Here is a 14,965-nt window from a genome sequence, read left to right as displayed (position 1 = left end):
CCTCCTATCTCCCCTCCCACAGGGAGCCTGTCTATGCCTTCTCACACCAGAGCTCTTAGCTCCTTTTCACACTGACACACACTATCAGAGAATGTTGGTACCATTAATGGAGGATGGGTCAAAGAGGACAGAATCAGAGGCCTCAGCTCAAGCTCCTCCCAGATGAGCGTCTTATAGGTTCCTTCGTTCATACAGAAGTGGGTTAATGGCCCCTTCCCATCCAGCTTCCCAGGCCTCCTCAAGGCCCAATTTAAGCTGATTCAAGTGGGGGAGGGGAGATCCTTTCCTCCAGGAAGCCCCCTCTAATGCAACTCAGCCACCTTCCCCAGCTGAACCCTGAATGCCTGGAGCACCACATGACTGTGAGACAGAATCACTGACAATGGCAGGAGTGCCATAGAGACCCATCTCAGGAGGAGCAGAAGACACATCAGTGACACCAGATTCCATATTTCTTGACTTCGGTGGTGGTTGCAAGAGAATTTGCTTCAGAATTCATTATTTTTAGGTCTTGGTTTACACTATTTTTCCTTATGTCTATTATATTCTAAAAACACACACAAGGTTAAACAAAGAAACACATCTCAGTGAAGGGGCAATCCCCTAAGCCAGTCTTCTGTTCAGTGGTGCCAGGTCATAACCATGAATCTCAGGGCAAAACTTTCCTTGTGCTCACTATGAGTCTTTAAGGTTGGAATGTAAGTTTCTGCTACATTTTTAAGTTTGCCAATTATAGGAGATAAATGAAGCTTCTTGAAGCAAATAGGTGCTCACCAAATGTTTGTTGAATAAATAAGTGAGCTGTGGAATACATGCATAATAAACATTTATAGACGCACATTTTTATGTAGCACTGTCCTCTAGGAGTTGTCTGTACTAATGCCTACCCCCCTTCTAAACTACAAGACTCCTGAAGGCAGGGTGCCCCAACTCCTCTACATCCAGCCTAGGGAGGGTGGTGCCCAGGCAGAGGTCACAGCCTGAGCCGTCTGGGCCCCATTCTCATCAGAGCTACTTCCCAGACCCAGGGCTCAGTGGTTTCAGGTGGAGGTGGATGCCATCATTCTTGGAGCGCAGGATAAGCTGGGCCATCTTGATGGGCAACCGTGAGGGATCCAGAGAGAACTCAAAGCGGAGCAAGCACATGGCTGTGACCACCTTCATCTCATTGCTAATATGTTTTGTGAAACAAGGAACAGGTTATATTTGCTAAAGAAAGAGGGGGAAATGCTTAAGAGCTTCTTCTGTGTCCTAGGAGGATGGTCTGAAGACCCCTCTGGGACCAGTCCTCAGGTGGGGGTGGACAATGATATACTCACCTGGGCATCTAGGAGAAAATCCAGGAAGTCCCGGTGCCTCTGTTTCTGGATCTTCTCCCATACCTTCTTATCCTGCAGGGCTGCCTTCCGCTCTCTGATGACCTGCTCTGAACCAGAAGCATAGAGTGTCACTGCCTGGGAAGCCATCTTCTGTCCGAAGGGGAACTGGGGTCCTATAATGGGCGGGAGCATAGAGGGACCAGGAGGAGGAATCCAGGCTTCCTAGAAGTGAAGGAAAAGGTATGGGAAAGGCCCGCCTGTATGGTCATGGGCCACCTGGCAGGCCCGCAGGAAGCGGCAGCCATGTGGAGTGAGCCAGTAGATGAAGTCACCATGATACTGGAAGGTCTCAAGGCGCTGCTGCATCAGCCGAGTAAGATCGCTGACTGCAAGGCAGTAGCTGCTGTCCCTGCACAGCAGAGGGTAGGAGGAAGGACTGGCTTAGACACTGGCCCAGGAGTAGCGTCAGAGCAGCTCCATTCCAGAAATCCAGCCCCAACCACAGAGCATCCTGCCCTTCTTCTCCCTGCCCTTAAGCTTCCTCATAAAAGCCAGATGTGTCTCCCTACCATGAGAAAGTCCTGGCTCCCCCCAAGATAAGACTCCCTGGGACAGGACCCTAACTTTTCTCAGATCAGGGCTGAGGAGCCTGCCAACTCTCCCCTCTAAGCTGGCTTTGGGAGACAGTGTGGTCAGCCCCAAGGTGGCCCCTGACCCGTGGCCCAGGCTGGTGATCTCCTCTTCCAAAGGTACATATCATGAGTGAGTCCAGTGCCATGTGGCCTACATCACTGAAGATGTCAAAGGACTTATCCTTCCGAGCCTTTTATTCCCACTTGTCCTGGAGCCCAGGGATAGGAGGTAATGTGTAGGAGGCAATGTGGGGGCCAGTTGGGCTGACTGCCCCACACTGTTGTCCAACACCCATAGCCTATCCTTTACCACCAAGGCCTCCTTTACACACCCCCAGTCCCTGTCATGCCCTCCATCGTGCTGGAATATCAGCATAGGGTGGGTAGAATTTTGGCAGCCTCTGGGCTTCAGGCTTAGAGGGCAGGGCCAGGAGGCAGATCTTGCACAGCACACAGATATTTTCTCCCAGTCAGGGCAGCCTCTAAGGGAATAGGACAGCTGAGAGGTGGTGAGCTCCCCAGCACTGTGTGTGTGTGTGTGTCTGTGTGTGTGTGTGTGTGTGTGTGTGTGTGTGATCCTGGAGAGGAGTTTCCTGCAAGGGAAAAGACTAGCCTGGATAACCTGGGGATTATCCAGCCCTGAGACTCTCAGCCTGACCTCTGATATTCCTCTTAGAGATGAGTTGTATTGACATAATTTTGGGCAGTTGTGGTAGACAGAGAATGTGGAGGAGACACTTTTTAGGTGTGAAAGCCTTTCCCACTACTCTCAAATATAGATGGTTCTCAAATCTGCTACTCTAGGGGCCTTATTAAGGCCTCACAGAGACCCTTTGGCCTGGGAGGAAGGAGGGCCAGGTAGAGACAAGGACCGGGCTGCCAGGACACTCAGAGATTCTGCACCTACTCAGCGGCAGCATGTGGCACATGTCAGCAGAGCAGGGCTTTGGCACTGCTGTTGCAGGCAGAACAGGCCTTGGGGCTCAGCTCTTCTCCTCACTTCAGAGCACCACCTGCTCTCCCCAGAACAAAACCAGGGTGGAGAGAGGCCAGCCCAGCAGCCAACAGCCTCTAGTACTCTGACACAGGGAGCTCACCAGCATGTTACATGTGGACTCAGCGAACAAGGCCACATAGGGCTTCAGCACATCATAGTGGAAGCCAGGTGTGAGCAGCTTACAGTGCTGGAACCACTTGGGCCCATCAAGAACCAGCAGTCCTTTCCCTGCAGAAGGGATGGGAAAGGGAAGGCTGGTCAGACCAGGAGATAATGTCCCAGCCCTGGCAGGGATGTGGGACTAAGCACATCCCACTGGACTCCATCCCCAAGCCTGGAATCCTCCAAGGGTGGGCCACTAAGCGACCCAGTATTGCCCTCCGTGCCCTCAACCTAGGCTACCAGGACCTCAGGACACAGGCAGCAGCAGTTCTTGGCTGAGTGAGCTCATTCCTTAGGACAGGATGACTCAGTTTCTGCCTCTCAGCTGCACCCACAAAGCCTGGGTCCAGGAACTTGTGTCAGATAACACTGCCAGATGTGAGACAAAGGACATGCATCCCCCTGGGGGCAGCCAAGCAGGAGCAGAGCCTGCTGGGCCTTGACTCTTGGCTGCTGAGACTGTGGCCACAGCTTCAGGACTTGGGGAACAACCAGCTGTGTTCGTGCTTCACGGCCTCAGGTGAGGCCCTTCCTACCCCACCCCAACATACCCACCAATGGAAATGCATTCCTGTCTTCAAAACCACCTCTGTTTTCCTAATCCTTTTCTATTACTTTCTAATTTTATCCTCCCTTTGATAACTGAAAAGAGGGTTACAAGCAAAAAGTCTTCCCAAAGGCACTTGGTGAGTAAATAGGCTTGGGAAAGTGTTCTCCCTCTTGCTTCTGCCCTTTCTCAGCTCCCAAGAAGACACTGAAGACGCCATAGGATCATGAGTAAAAGAGGAGCTTTGGAGAAGCAGGTGGCCTTGGCTAAAGAATACTCCATGGCTTTAACTTGACTACCTCTGTATAGGAAAAAATAAAATAAAATAAAAAAGAACACTCAGTGACTCCCACCTATTCTGAACATCAAATCACCTCCTCATCCTGGCAGCCAAGGCTGCCCTGTCCTCCCTGCCCAGCCTCATCTCCCAGCTGGGCTCTGCCTTGCAGCCACCCCGACAGCCTCACTGCCTCTGGTGACCAGCCATGGTCCTACCACCACACCGTTCCTCAGGCCTTTGCCCTGGCCAGCACCACCTATTTAAATCTGCTTTTGAATCAACTCTAGTGCCACCTCCTTCAGGAAACTGTTCTTCACATTCACACATCTCCAGAGCCTCTGCCCTGTCTAGAGAAGGCAGGCCCTGCCGGAGAACAAGCCTTGGCCCCACATCCGTGGCCAGCTGGGGGCTCTCCTGCTCCTCCCATCTCCTCACTGAGCAGCTGAGCTTAGGATGGGCACCCTGGAACTAGGCCATCTGGGATAACCAATTAAGTGGGCAGGACAGGATCCTGGTCACCCAGCACCATGAGTCTGAGGTGGGTGGGGCAGGGAAAGCAGGCGTTCACGCACCAATCCACTGGATGAAAAAGTCATACACATCGGGGGTCTTAGGGTCTGCAGGAGGAAACAATCAGATCGAGCAGGAACCCAGGGTTCCCAGAGGAGGCTCATTCATGAGTAGGGTGGGAGCCTCAGCTGCCCAGACTTAGTACACAGGCCCAGGCCTCCTCCCTACCTCATGCCCTGAGTCTTTTGTTCCCAGGAAGCCCCACCCTCTCCTGAGAGCCCCATCCTCTCTCTTCACCCCCACGGCTGTACACAGCTTTGGCATAGTCGGGCTCATAGATGTTCAGGAAGCCAATGAACTGTCCGAACCAGAGTTGGTGGGCATAGGGGAACTGGTGAGCCCAGGACACCACTTTGTCCAGGCTCCCTGTCTGCTGGATCTGAAATGATGACAGAAGGCCAAGGCCACTCAGGAACCACTGTCACCAGCCAGGCACCAGGTCCCTGGGAGGGCAGGGGAGAAGAAGAGACTATGCAAGAGACATTATGTGTGCTATGAGAAAAGGCTTAAGTCACAAAAAAAAGCCAGACTCATAGGATCTCAGGATTGGAAGGAGTCTGACTAACCTGGTTCACCTGAGCCCTACCCTCCTCCTTATCAGCCATGCTTGTGCACCTCTGCAGCAATCCCACGAGGGACAGGAGACCCTAGCCTCATACTGACCACATTCACAGCCTGTGCCCTGATCAAGGTCATAGCCAGCTTGCCACTGCCTCCCTATGCCTAGCTTCCTCCTGGCTCTTTAGATTTATTTAAGAAATACATAAAGCTAAAAAAAAAAAGTGTACATGAGCCTAAGCCATGGCCAAGCTTTTAAATAAAGCTAGAGAACTAGGAGCACCTGCCAGGCACCTGCCTTGATTGCCCTGGGAGCCTGGTAAGAGGGAGGACAGCTCCCAGCACCTGGCCCCAGTATTGCAGCTACAGCCCCTCAAGAGGGCTGGGGCATCCTCTCTCTGGGGTACAAGTGACTGCCTGGACAGTTCCTCTGGATTACACAACTGCGTGCCTCACACCCTCAGAATGCCCCGAGCTGGGATACTTACAGGGCTGGGAGGTCTGGGACAGCTTGTTTTTACTCTGGAAGGAAGCAGGGAGAGAGCAAGGCATGAAGATAATAATTCACTGATCCCAGCTCCTTAGCCCCACCTCCCACCCTCACCTTGGCACTCCTTGTTGACCTCACCAGAAATAAACCACAGGGGGGTGCTGAGAAGAGCAAGCATACATCACCACTCTCCTCTCTGCTTCCCAAGAGCCTAAAGGAAGCTTTGCTCCAAGAATCAGATCAGAAAGGGATTTCAACGTTGCCTAGTCGAACCCTGACCTCTCTTTATCGATGGAAACGTGCGGCCCTGACCTCTCTTTATAGGTGGAAACGTGCGGCCCAAAGACCAAAGGGAACTGTCCCCCGTGAATTAAGGCAGACCAGGGATCCTGGCTGAGGCTCTTTCTGCAGCCCTTCCGGCTAGTAAGCCAGCTCAAGCCATCAGCCAGTGGACCCGAAGCTCAGTGGGCCAGTGTCCAAGAAACAAGCTACCCTTGACCAGTGTGCTGCAACCACAGTGCCCCAGGCAGCTGCTTGAGAACAAAGATAAGTCTGCTCACAAGATGGGGATAAGAGTTTCAAAAAACAAAAGGTGACGGGAGGAGAAAGAAGGGGTTTCCTTTTCTGCAGCATGTTGTAGTTCCCTCAAAGTAGATCACGTCGATCTCAGATTCCCAGCATGCAGGCTGTTAGCCCAACACCTTCACCCAGTGAGAATCCCTGCCCACATGCTCACACATCTTTAGTGACAGGAAACTTCTTTTCAAAACACCCCAACCATCTTTGAACAGTCTTAATTCTTCACAAGGCTTCTTAGTCACTAAAGTGAAAGCCACCTGCCCACAGCCTTTCCCATACGTCTCCCTCTGGGACCATACAGGCTCCCACTGCCCAGGAAAGTCCTGCAGGGATTGGGAGCTGGGGGCTGGAACCCCCTAGGTCTGCTCTCCTCCAGGATGGACACCCATAGGTGCCCTTTGGTGCCCTGGTCTCAGTTGTCTCCCCACCATGGGCCCTCTCCACACACCCCAAGGTTATCAGGGCTCCATGTGTGCATGAGTCCAAGCCATTGCCAAGCTTTCAAATAAAGTTAAAAAGCTAGAAGCCAAGAAAAAAAACAACCAAAAAGGAGAAGAGGTAGCATCTCTGAAATAACCATAAAAATCAGCAGGAAAAATGGACTCAATTTACACAGACTCATTGGGGATTTAGCTGTGAGGTTGAGCAGAGCCATGGAGAGCCTGGAAAGGGGATGGAAGGCTAAATGCCCCAGGGAGCAGAGAAGTGACTTCCCCCATGCTGGTGACAAACATGACTTCATCCTCCATCCTCCCTTTCAAAGACAAATAAACCATTACACATGTACATGTGAACAAATAACATTCTGAAAGTATCCCTAACTCAAAGAAGGAGCAAAGGGACTTTGGGTGAAATCAGTGTGGTCACCAGCACTCTCCAGCTACCATGCCTTGACTGGGAAGTGATGATGGACTTTGTTCAAAGTCACACAACTAGCATCGTGCCCCAGTCTTTAGATTCCAGAGCCTGTGCCCTGCCTCCAACATCTCTCCTGTCTTCAGCATCCAAAGGTGAACTCCAGACTCAGGAGCACCCAAACAGGAGAGAGGAGGAATGCAGGAAAACATCCAAACAGCTAGAAAGACAGGAGGGCAGGGACCCAAGAAATGTCTAAGGGTCCAAGGGGATGCAGTCATCTGTCCTCAATCTGTGTGGGTGGCTTTGCTGCCCAGAGTTGGGTCCCCCAGAGATTCATCCACTCTTCCAACACGTGGGCATTAAGCAGCCATACTGTGCCACAGACAGTGCTAGTTTCTAGGGTTATGATGGTGAGCAAGACAAAGCCCTGCCCCACCAGCATACATTCCAAGTAGGGAGAAAGAAAATAAACAAGAATCAAATACACCAAGAACACAATTTCAGGTAGTGATAACTCCAGGAAGAAAAAAAGCAGAGTAAAGGGTAGGGCTGATACTGTGCTTGGGGTGGGCCAGGAAGACCTCTCTAAGGTGACGTTTCAACAAAGATCAGCAGAAATGCCTTCTGGAAAGCCCCATGGCATCAGCCACAATCTGCTTCTCAAAAACTTTTCTTTCAACTTCCCCCTCTACCTCTCTCCTCCTCACTCCCAGCAGATCACACTTGCTCTACTTCCCAAAGAAAATAGAAGATATCAGATAAGAAACCCCTAAAAGTCAGCTGGCAGACCTGAAGAACCGCCCCACCTGGGCCCAGCCTCTGTTTCCTTCTGTTTCAGGAGAGGAGCAGGCAGGGCCTGTCCAAGACCAGTCCCTCTGGATTCCAACCCTCCCTGCAAGGCACCTCACCCGTCAATCAGCCCCTCTCTCCCAAATCACAGACTTCACCCTCTGCAGGCTCCTTCCCATCCTCATTCAAAACTTGTTCAAGTCTCTGCCACTTTTAAAAAGACAAATCTAAACAAAACCTCCTTTGGTTCAGCTTCCTCCTCCAGCTAACACCTCATTTCTTCATCCCTTCATAAAGTAACTTCACTAAACAGCTGTGGGGACGGTGGCTCACGCCTGTAATCCCAGCACTTCGGGAGGCTGAGGCGGGTGGATCACAAGGTCAGGAGTTCAACATCAGCCTGGCCAAGATGGTGAAACTCTGTCTCTACTAAAAATACAAAAATTAGCTGGGTGTGGTGGCAGGCACCTGTAGTCCCAGCTACTCGGGAGGCTGAGGCAGGAGAATTGCTTGAACCTGGGAGGCAGAGGTTGCAGTGAGCTGAGATTGTGCCACTGCACTCCAGCCTGGGCGACAGAGTGAGACTCCATCTTAAAAAAAAAGAACGGTGCCCACTGTTTCCAACTCCTTGTGACAGCGCCACCTCTCCTATGCTGCTCTTGCTAAGGAATCCAGCACTCTCCCTGGCGCTGAGCCCAATGGACTCCCCATGTCTCATGCGCTGTCTCCTGGATGTCCTCCCCTCTCTCCCAGTGGCTGCCCTAGTCAGCTCCTCACCCACTGTTTGTTCCTCCAGATCTAGTCCTTGGCCTCTTCCTTGTGGCACCTTCTCCCTGAAGGCTCTCACCTGCTTCTGTGGTTTCCTGTGCCATCTACCTACCAACAATTTCTCAGTTGACAGCTCTTTCCAGTTTACCTTTCTCCTGAAGTCCAGAATGATAATCAACCCCCAGAATGCTCTGCATGATTCTCTCCAGACCCCTCAGACCCAGCATTTCCAAACCCATGCTCGTACACCTGTTTATACACGTTTGCCCCCAAAATCTGCCTCTCCTGCTGAACTTGGGGATGGAACCACCACCCACTCCAAAACTAGCTGGGAATATGGAATGTTGTTTTCTCCATGGTTTATATCAGTATGAAGAGGGATGTCGCGTGAAGGCAGCCCCTCCCCGCTGCCCACCAAGTATTTACATTGGAATCAGCAAACCAGAACAAAAAGAGCCAGATGTGGCAGGTCATGGGAGGAGACGATGTCACAGAATTCTCCAATTCTAGTTCTCGAGGATTCCACACCCAAACACTGACAGATGCTGCCAGGCACTGAACCTCCTCTTCCTGGGTTTCAGATGCCCACAGTTTAAAATTGAGGCATAGAAATCCATTCCTCCTGTTTACAATCCAGTCTTATGGCTCCCTTTTGGTGACTTTTGCCAGATTCTGCTCTGGTCCAGCTGCATTGATGCCTCTAGTTAACAGAGCTCCCATGGCAATCCTCGTTTCCTTTTCCTGCTACATGGAGGGGCCCTCACTGACCCTCATACCTGGCTATGGTAGAGGTCTCGATGCCTCTCTCTCCTGTGCCCACCATGCCAAGACCTGGCCTGTTCTACCTTCCACTTCCCTCCAGCCCATTGGCTCACTCCCCACCACTAGGTGGAGGCCCGCATCACCTCCACCCTAGTATCCCTGCCTCTTATTTGCCCTCTGTCAATCTGTCCACCACCCTGAAGCCAAAGTGACCTTTCTAAAACATAGATCTGAGCTTATCTCTCCCTTGCTTAAATCCTTTCCATCGTTCGTTTCCCATCATCCTCAGAATAAGGTAAAGCCTTTTGACATGGCTACAGGGATCTGTGCGACTGCCCCATCCACCTCCAGCCTCATTCTCTCCATTCTGTCTCTAGGCCCAAGGATTGGTAACACTTGTGCTGTGTTGTTCATCTCTCCTACAGGCGTAGTTCCTCTAAAGCAAGCTCCTTGTCTTGATGCTTCATCCTCTGGCCTCAGCATAGGACCAGATCCAGAGCTGTTGATCAGGCAACGCTGGTTTCTTAGGAAAAAGGGACCTTATCTGGCTCACAAATAAGGGTTGATTTGAGAGGAAGGAAGGGGATGAAGAAAGCAACTTTCCCAGGTTGTTTTGTAGCAGGACTCCCTCTACGATGATTTAATGATGATTTAACACCTGACGTTTATCTGTCCAGTAGTTCGAAACATAGCTATACTTAATCTCTTTCTATCCCCTTCTAACCCAGCAAGGTAAAAATGATTATCTCCATTTTGTTGACAGGGAAACAGAAGCACAGAGAGGTAAAGCAACTTACCTAACCAGGCATAGCAAAGGCCTATGATCAATGTTTACTGAATGACAATGAGCCACAACCCTATCTTCACTACACGGTACAAGGTCAAGGGCACTGTCACAGCAAAGGGCATGGCTGGGAAAGAGGCCTTTGCAGCCTCAGGGAATCTCATTTCCTTGGTCTGAGAGCTGGCATTCTACACACACACACATCAGATTTGTTGGCTTTTCAAGGGTTCCAACCTCAGGCCAACAATATAGCTGAGCACCTACTATGTGCAAAGTCCTCCCTGGCCCCTAGACTGGAATGAGGAGGACCCTGGAAGAATAGGATATGTCCCCACCTCCAGAAGACACATTCTGAGAATTGAGGAGGATGACAGGTAGATGCTAATGAAACTGGAGCGGCCACGAGAAACAGACCTCTCGGACGCTGAACTGGAAAAGGAAAGGGGAGCAAGGCTTTATGTTTTGTCCAAACGGCCAAGTTCCCCTAACACAGAGAAGCTCTGCGTTTATATAGGCTTACACTCTAGATATTACACATGAAAGGATCTTAGGTTTACAGCCTTAGAAATTACAAGTGAAAGGGTCTTGGGTTTACAGCTTCAGAAATCACATATGAAAGGGACTTGGGTTTACAGTTTTAGGAATCATATGTGAAAGGTTTCTGGTCTCCAGATGGAGGAGTGGGGTGGGGGTTTGATCTTGTTTAAGTAAAAACAGTGTTTTCTGGAGAAACACCACGCCTGCTATCTTATAGGAAGGTGATTTAGGAGGCGCCAGTCAGCCAGCCTTTTATTCTATTGAAATGCAGTGTGGAAGTCAAGGGGGAGGTGATCCCAGATGCCTGGGTCTCCTTCCTCACCACCAAGTCCTCCAGACTGTAATTAGAGACAAAGAAGGAGAAATCCTGATGGACAGCTCTTCCTCGCCCCCAGTCCCTTTACCCACCAGTCTTCCTCCCCTCCCTATTCCCATCATTGCTGGGCCTAATAATTAACTTTGCAGTAACCTTTTATGGACTGACAATGTCATGAATTAAAACGCAGAAGTCCTGGGCCCTTGACCCAACTCCTGAGCCACCAAACAGACACAGACAAATATTTTCCACCCTCTGAATTTCAATGTCCTCATTTTTGCATTCGAGAAAATAATCCCCTCTCTCTACCCTCCCCATTTCTCAAGTTCAGATATGAATCCAAGCAAGAACAGAGGTGCCACGCTGTGGAGGACTGCAGAAGTGTTGTGCTTGCAATGGTTCCCCAGAAAACCTTTGTAGTTCCCACAAGTAGTCACCCCTCCAGCCTTTGTCTGCTCAACTTGGTGCCATGAGAAGGCCCTTCGGATAGCTGTGTTAGAGCCGAGAAGCCAAAGCCAGGCTGTGTTCCAGGCCCTCTGCATATTCTCAAGGTGGAAGTGGGAGCTGTTGCAGGGAAGAAAACAGCCACCCCTGACATGGAGGTCGGGGTAATCAATGTTTACTGAATAACAATGAGCCACTGTCCAAAGAAACAGTGTCCTGGTCCTTCCTTAGGTCCCTGTCCTAAGGAAGCCCTTGGCTGAGGGCAAACACACATTTGACGAAGGCAAGTAGAAGTGGAGAGGGAAGAAGAAGAAAGGGAGAAAGTTCTCCCTAAATGCCTCTCGTACCCCATTAGTGCCGGACCTCATCCTTCCCTTGGTCCTCCTGTGTTCTTAGCAAAGCCTCTCCCAAGCCCTCCTGGTCCCTACACTTTTCTTCTCCATCATGCTTTCTCCTCTGTGGATACTCTCCCTACTCTCCAACACTCACTACTGGTTCATTCAGTGATGCCTATGCTGTGCTAGGCTTTATGCTGGACCCTAAGGGTACAGGGCTGAATCAGATCAGATCTCTATCCTCCAGGGGGCACACTCCAGTGGGGAAGATGAACAGGTAAACAGAAGACAACAACCCAACAGGACAAGTGCTGAGATAAAAAGAATGGGGCTAAGGCAGAATCCTGGGGAGGAAGCTTGCCCAGCTCGGGAGCAAGGCTCTGGAGTCTGTTTTCCCCTCAGACCGTAAGCTCCTTGAAGCCCAGGGCTGGGTCTGATTCATCTCTCTGACCCACCCTTTCCTTTCCTGGATGTCTTCAGGATGCAAGTTACAGGGTTATCTGTTAGGGCAAGAATAAGTCTAGAGGTCAAGCTCATTTCTAGTGTCAGTCAAGGAAGAGAAACAGTGCCCCCCAAAGACTGAGAATGAGGAAAGTGGGTTCCGGAGGTAGGAGAAGAAACTTGTCTCACTCTGAGCCTCAATCTCTGGCATCTCAGCCAAGCACCGTGGCTCACTTCTGTAATCCCATCACTTTGGGAGGCCAGGGCAGGTGGATCATTTGAGGTCATGAGTTTGAGACCAGCCTGGACAACATAGTGAAACCCAATCGCTATTAAAAGTACAGAAATTAGCCAGGTATGGTGGTGCATCCCTGTGGTCCCAGCTATTTGAGAGGCAGAGGCAGGAGAATCACTTGAACCTGGGAGGCAGAGGTTGCAGTGAAACAAGATTGCACCACTGCACTCCAGCCTGGGAGACAAAGCAAGACTCCACCTCAAAAAATATATATATCTCTGGCATCTCTACCTGGTTTCCCCAGGCTGGCTGCAGATCAAAACACTAACACTTGGAGAGGTTTTCAAATGTAAACCCCTAGTTCCAATCTGACAAATTAGAATCTCCAGAGGTTGGAGGCCGAGGAATTTGCTTCTCCCAGTTGATTCCAATTCCCTGCCCTGTGTCCCATTAGAAACTCTGGTCTAGATCCCCATGACAGTAGGAAACTAAGAGGTCTTCCTAAAGCAGGGGCTAAGGTAGTCCCCACCCTGGAGTAACAGGAGTTACTCAGTTCCTGTTAGTTCCTGGAGTAACAGGAAGATGAGAACTATGATCTGAACCTGGGAAGGTGTCACGACTCCTGAGCCACCCACAGGTGTGGCTGGGAAAGCCCTGCCTTTGGGGACACCACCTACCTAGACGCTCTGAGAGGTCTATCATGTGGTGCTACTCCTCTTCACCCTCACCCTCATTTCCTGCCTTACAAATGGAAATCTTTATACTGCACACAACAAAGCAGAAGCTAATTGAGCTTTCAATGGATTGCCTACTTCTAGGGACTACAGAGCTTTGGGATTTCTGTTTTGCCTTTCTGTCATTGCTGAGCCTTTAGCAGAACCTGATCCAAACTTTGGGCCTCAGAATGATGAGAAGTAGTCTGTGGCATGCTTGAGCCCTGACTTGGAAGTGGCACCCACTTCTGAAATCAGCTTGAAAGGCTGGAGTGATGGAGAGATTCCAGTGGGAAAGCTGTATGGAAGCCATGGATCCCAGGACATCATCCCCCTGTCCAAGTTGAAGTCACCCTCCCCAGCCCCCTGGGAATTAGGCCTGATTCTCTGAAAGAAGGGAGGCTATTTTCTTTCTCCCCCCACCCCAACTCCACATACCTCGAGGGCATGTCCAAAGAGCCAGTGGGTGGGAGGCCCTGCAAATTTTTCCATAGCCTTGGCCGGCACCTCTGCCTCTGCAGCAGCAGGCAGATGAGCTTGAGAAAGCCTAAGACCAAGATCAGCCCAGACGCCCACAGGCCCAAGCGGGAGAGGCTCAGGGAGAGGAAGCTGGGAACCATGGTTGGAGTTGCAGCCACCTAGACTTCATTTGACCTGCCTCCAGCTGCTCCTGGGTTCCTTTATACTCTGGACCCATGCACCCTGCCAGCTCCCAGCCTCAGCCACTCCCTGCAGCCAGCAGCAGCCAAACCTGGGCTGACTGCCATAGGGCAGAGACAGCAACCCCAAAGCCATAAACAACAGAAGAGAGAGCCTAACAGCCTTCTCCTAAAATTCAGCTAGAGAGAAACCTAATAGTGGACTCCAAAAAAAACCAGCAATGGGCATTCCACCTTTGTTCCTTAGTAGAACAAACAGATGGCAATTCTTAGTGTAATTATCAGGCACTTTTTACATACTATCTCTTTTAACCCAGACAGCAAGGAGGTCAGAGGCACTCACATTTTATACCCATTTCCCAGATAATGAAGCTGAGGCTCAGCTTGCCTATGCTTTCTCACAAGAAAGCTTCCAGTGTCCCCTTCAATATGAACCCTTGAGAGAGCTGGCACTTAGGCTAGGCTCTCCATGCGTTGAGTTCCTTTTTGTGAGGCACCTTCAGAGACAAGGTTTTAGCCCCAGAAGGGAAATACCAGGGCGAGCTCCACCCCTAAAACCATAGTACCATTTTGACACTTAGGAACACAGAACTTTCCGGGTGATGAGAAGAAGTCATCAAATTAAATCCCTCCTGAATGGATGGAGCCACTTAGGCCCAAAGAGGGTAGGGAAATATCCAAAGTTGCACAGCAAGACAGTGGCAGCTTCCAATGCCACCGCCCAGGCTTCTGTGGAAGAAAAAGTTTGGCTCAGGCCACTACCTTGCCTGGGGAGGTATGCTATTTCCTTCTCCATTATTGAACTATATCAGTCAGAATCCCAGCAGAAAAGATAATCTGCTGCAGATATTTTAGATGAAGAGACTTGGATGCAGAGGGAGACAGACTTAAGAAATCCAACAAGATATGATTCGGCATGCAGAGACTAGAAACAACAAGAAACGCATCAATACCCCAGGACTAAAGGGACAAGGGAAGGAAATCATGCTCCTGTAGCTTGGTGGGAGTTGTATTTATGGGGAACACAGCTAGTGCCAGAGAAGTGATGCTGGAACAGGGAAAGAACATAGCAGAAATGTCCTAAACCCTTTCATCTCCCACCCCCCAAGTCTCTTACTAGTGTCTCAATCAACTAAGCCAATCAGAAGTGAAACAGCAAGGAGCCATAATCAGCTATAAAAATCTCTTCC

At 50.4% G+C, this 14,965-nt stretch overlaps 1 protein-coding gene across 1 annotated transcript; it reads right to left on the bottom strand.

Moving 5' to 3' along the window:
- Positions 1-809: 809 nt before the first annotated feature.
- On the bottom strand, positions 810-13,736 carry LOC116529528 (cytochrome P450 4B1). The gene is given in 9 exon segments (XM_032247494.1): positions 810-1,426; positions 1,577-1,728; positions 2,035-2,051; positions 2,053-2,160; positions 3,049-3,176; positions 4,510-4,554; positions 4,745-4,886; positions 13,555-13,617; positions 13,620-13,736. Coding segments are annotated over 9 exon segments (909 nt in total). The 3' UTR covers positions 810-1,289.
- Positions 13,737-14,965: the final 1,229 nt, after the last annotated feature.

Source organism: Sapajus apella, unplaced genomic scaffold (assembly GCF_009761245.1).
Source record: "Sapajus apella isolate SASKATOON/1434 unplaced genomic scaffold, GSC_monkey_1.0 scaffold62, whole genome shotgun sequence".
In the NCBI taxonomy this organism is placed as follows: Eukaryota; Metazoa; Chordata; class Mammalia; order Primates; family Cebidae; genus Sapajus; species Sapajus apella.
The sequence above is the reverse complement of the archived record's forward strand: the minus strand, read 5'-3'. Positions and strand labels throughout refer to the sequence as shown.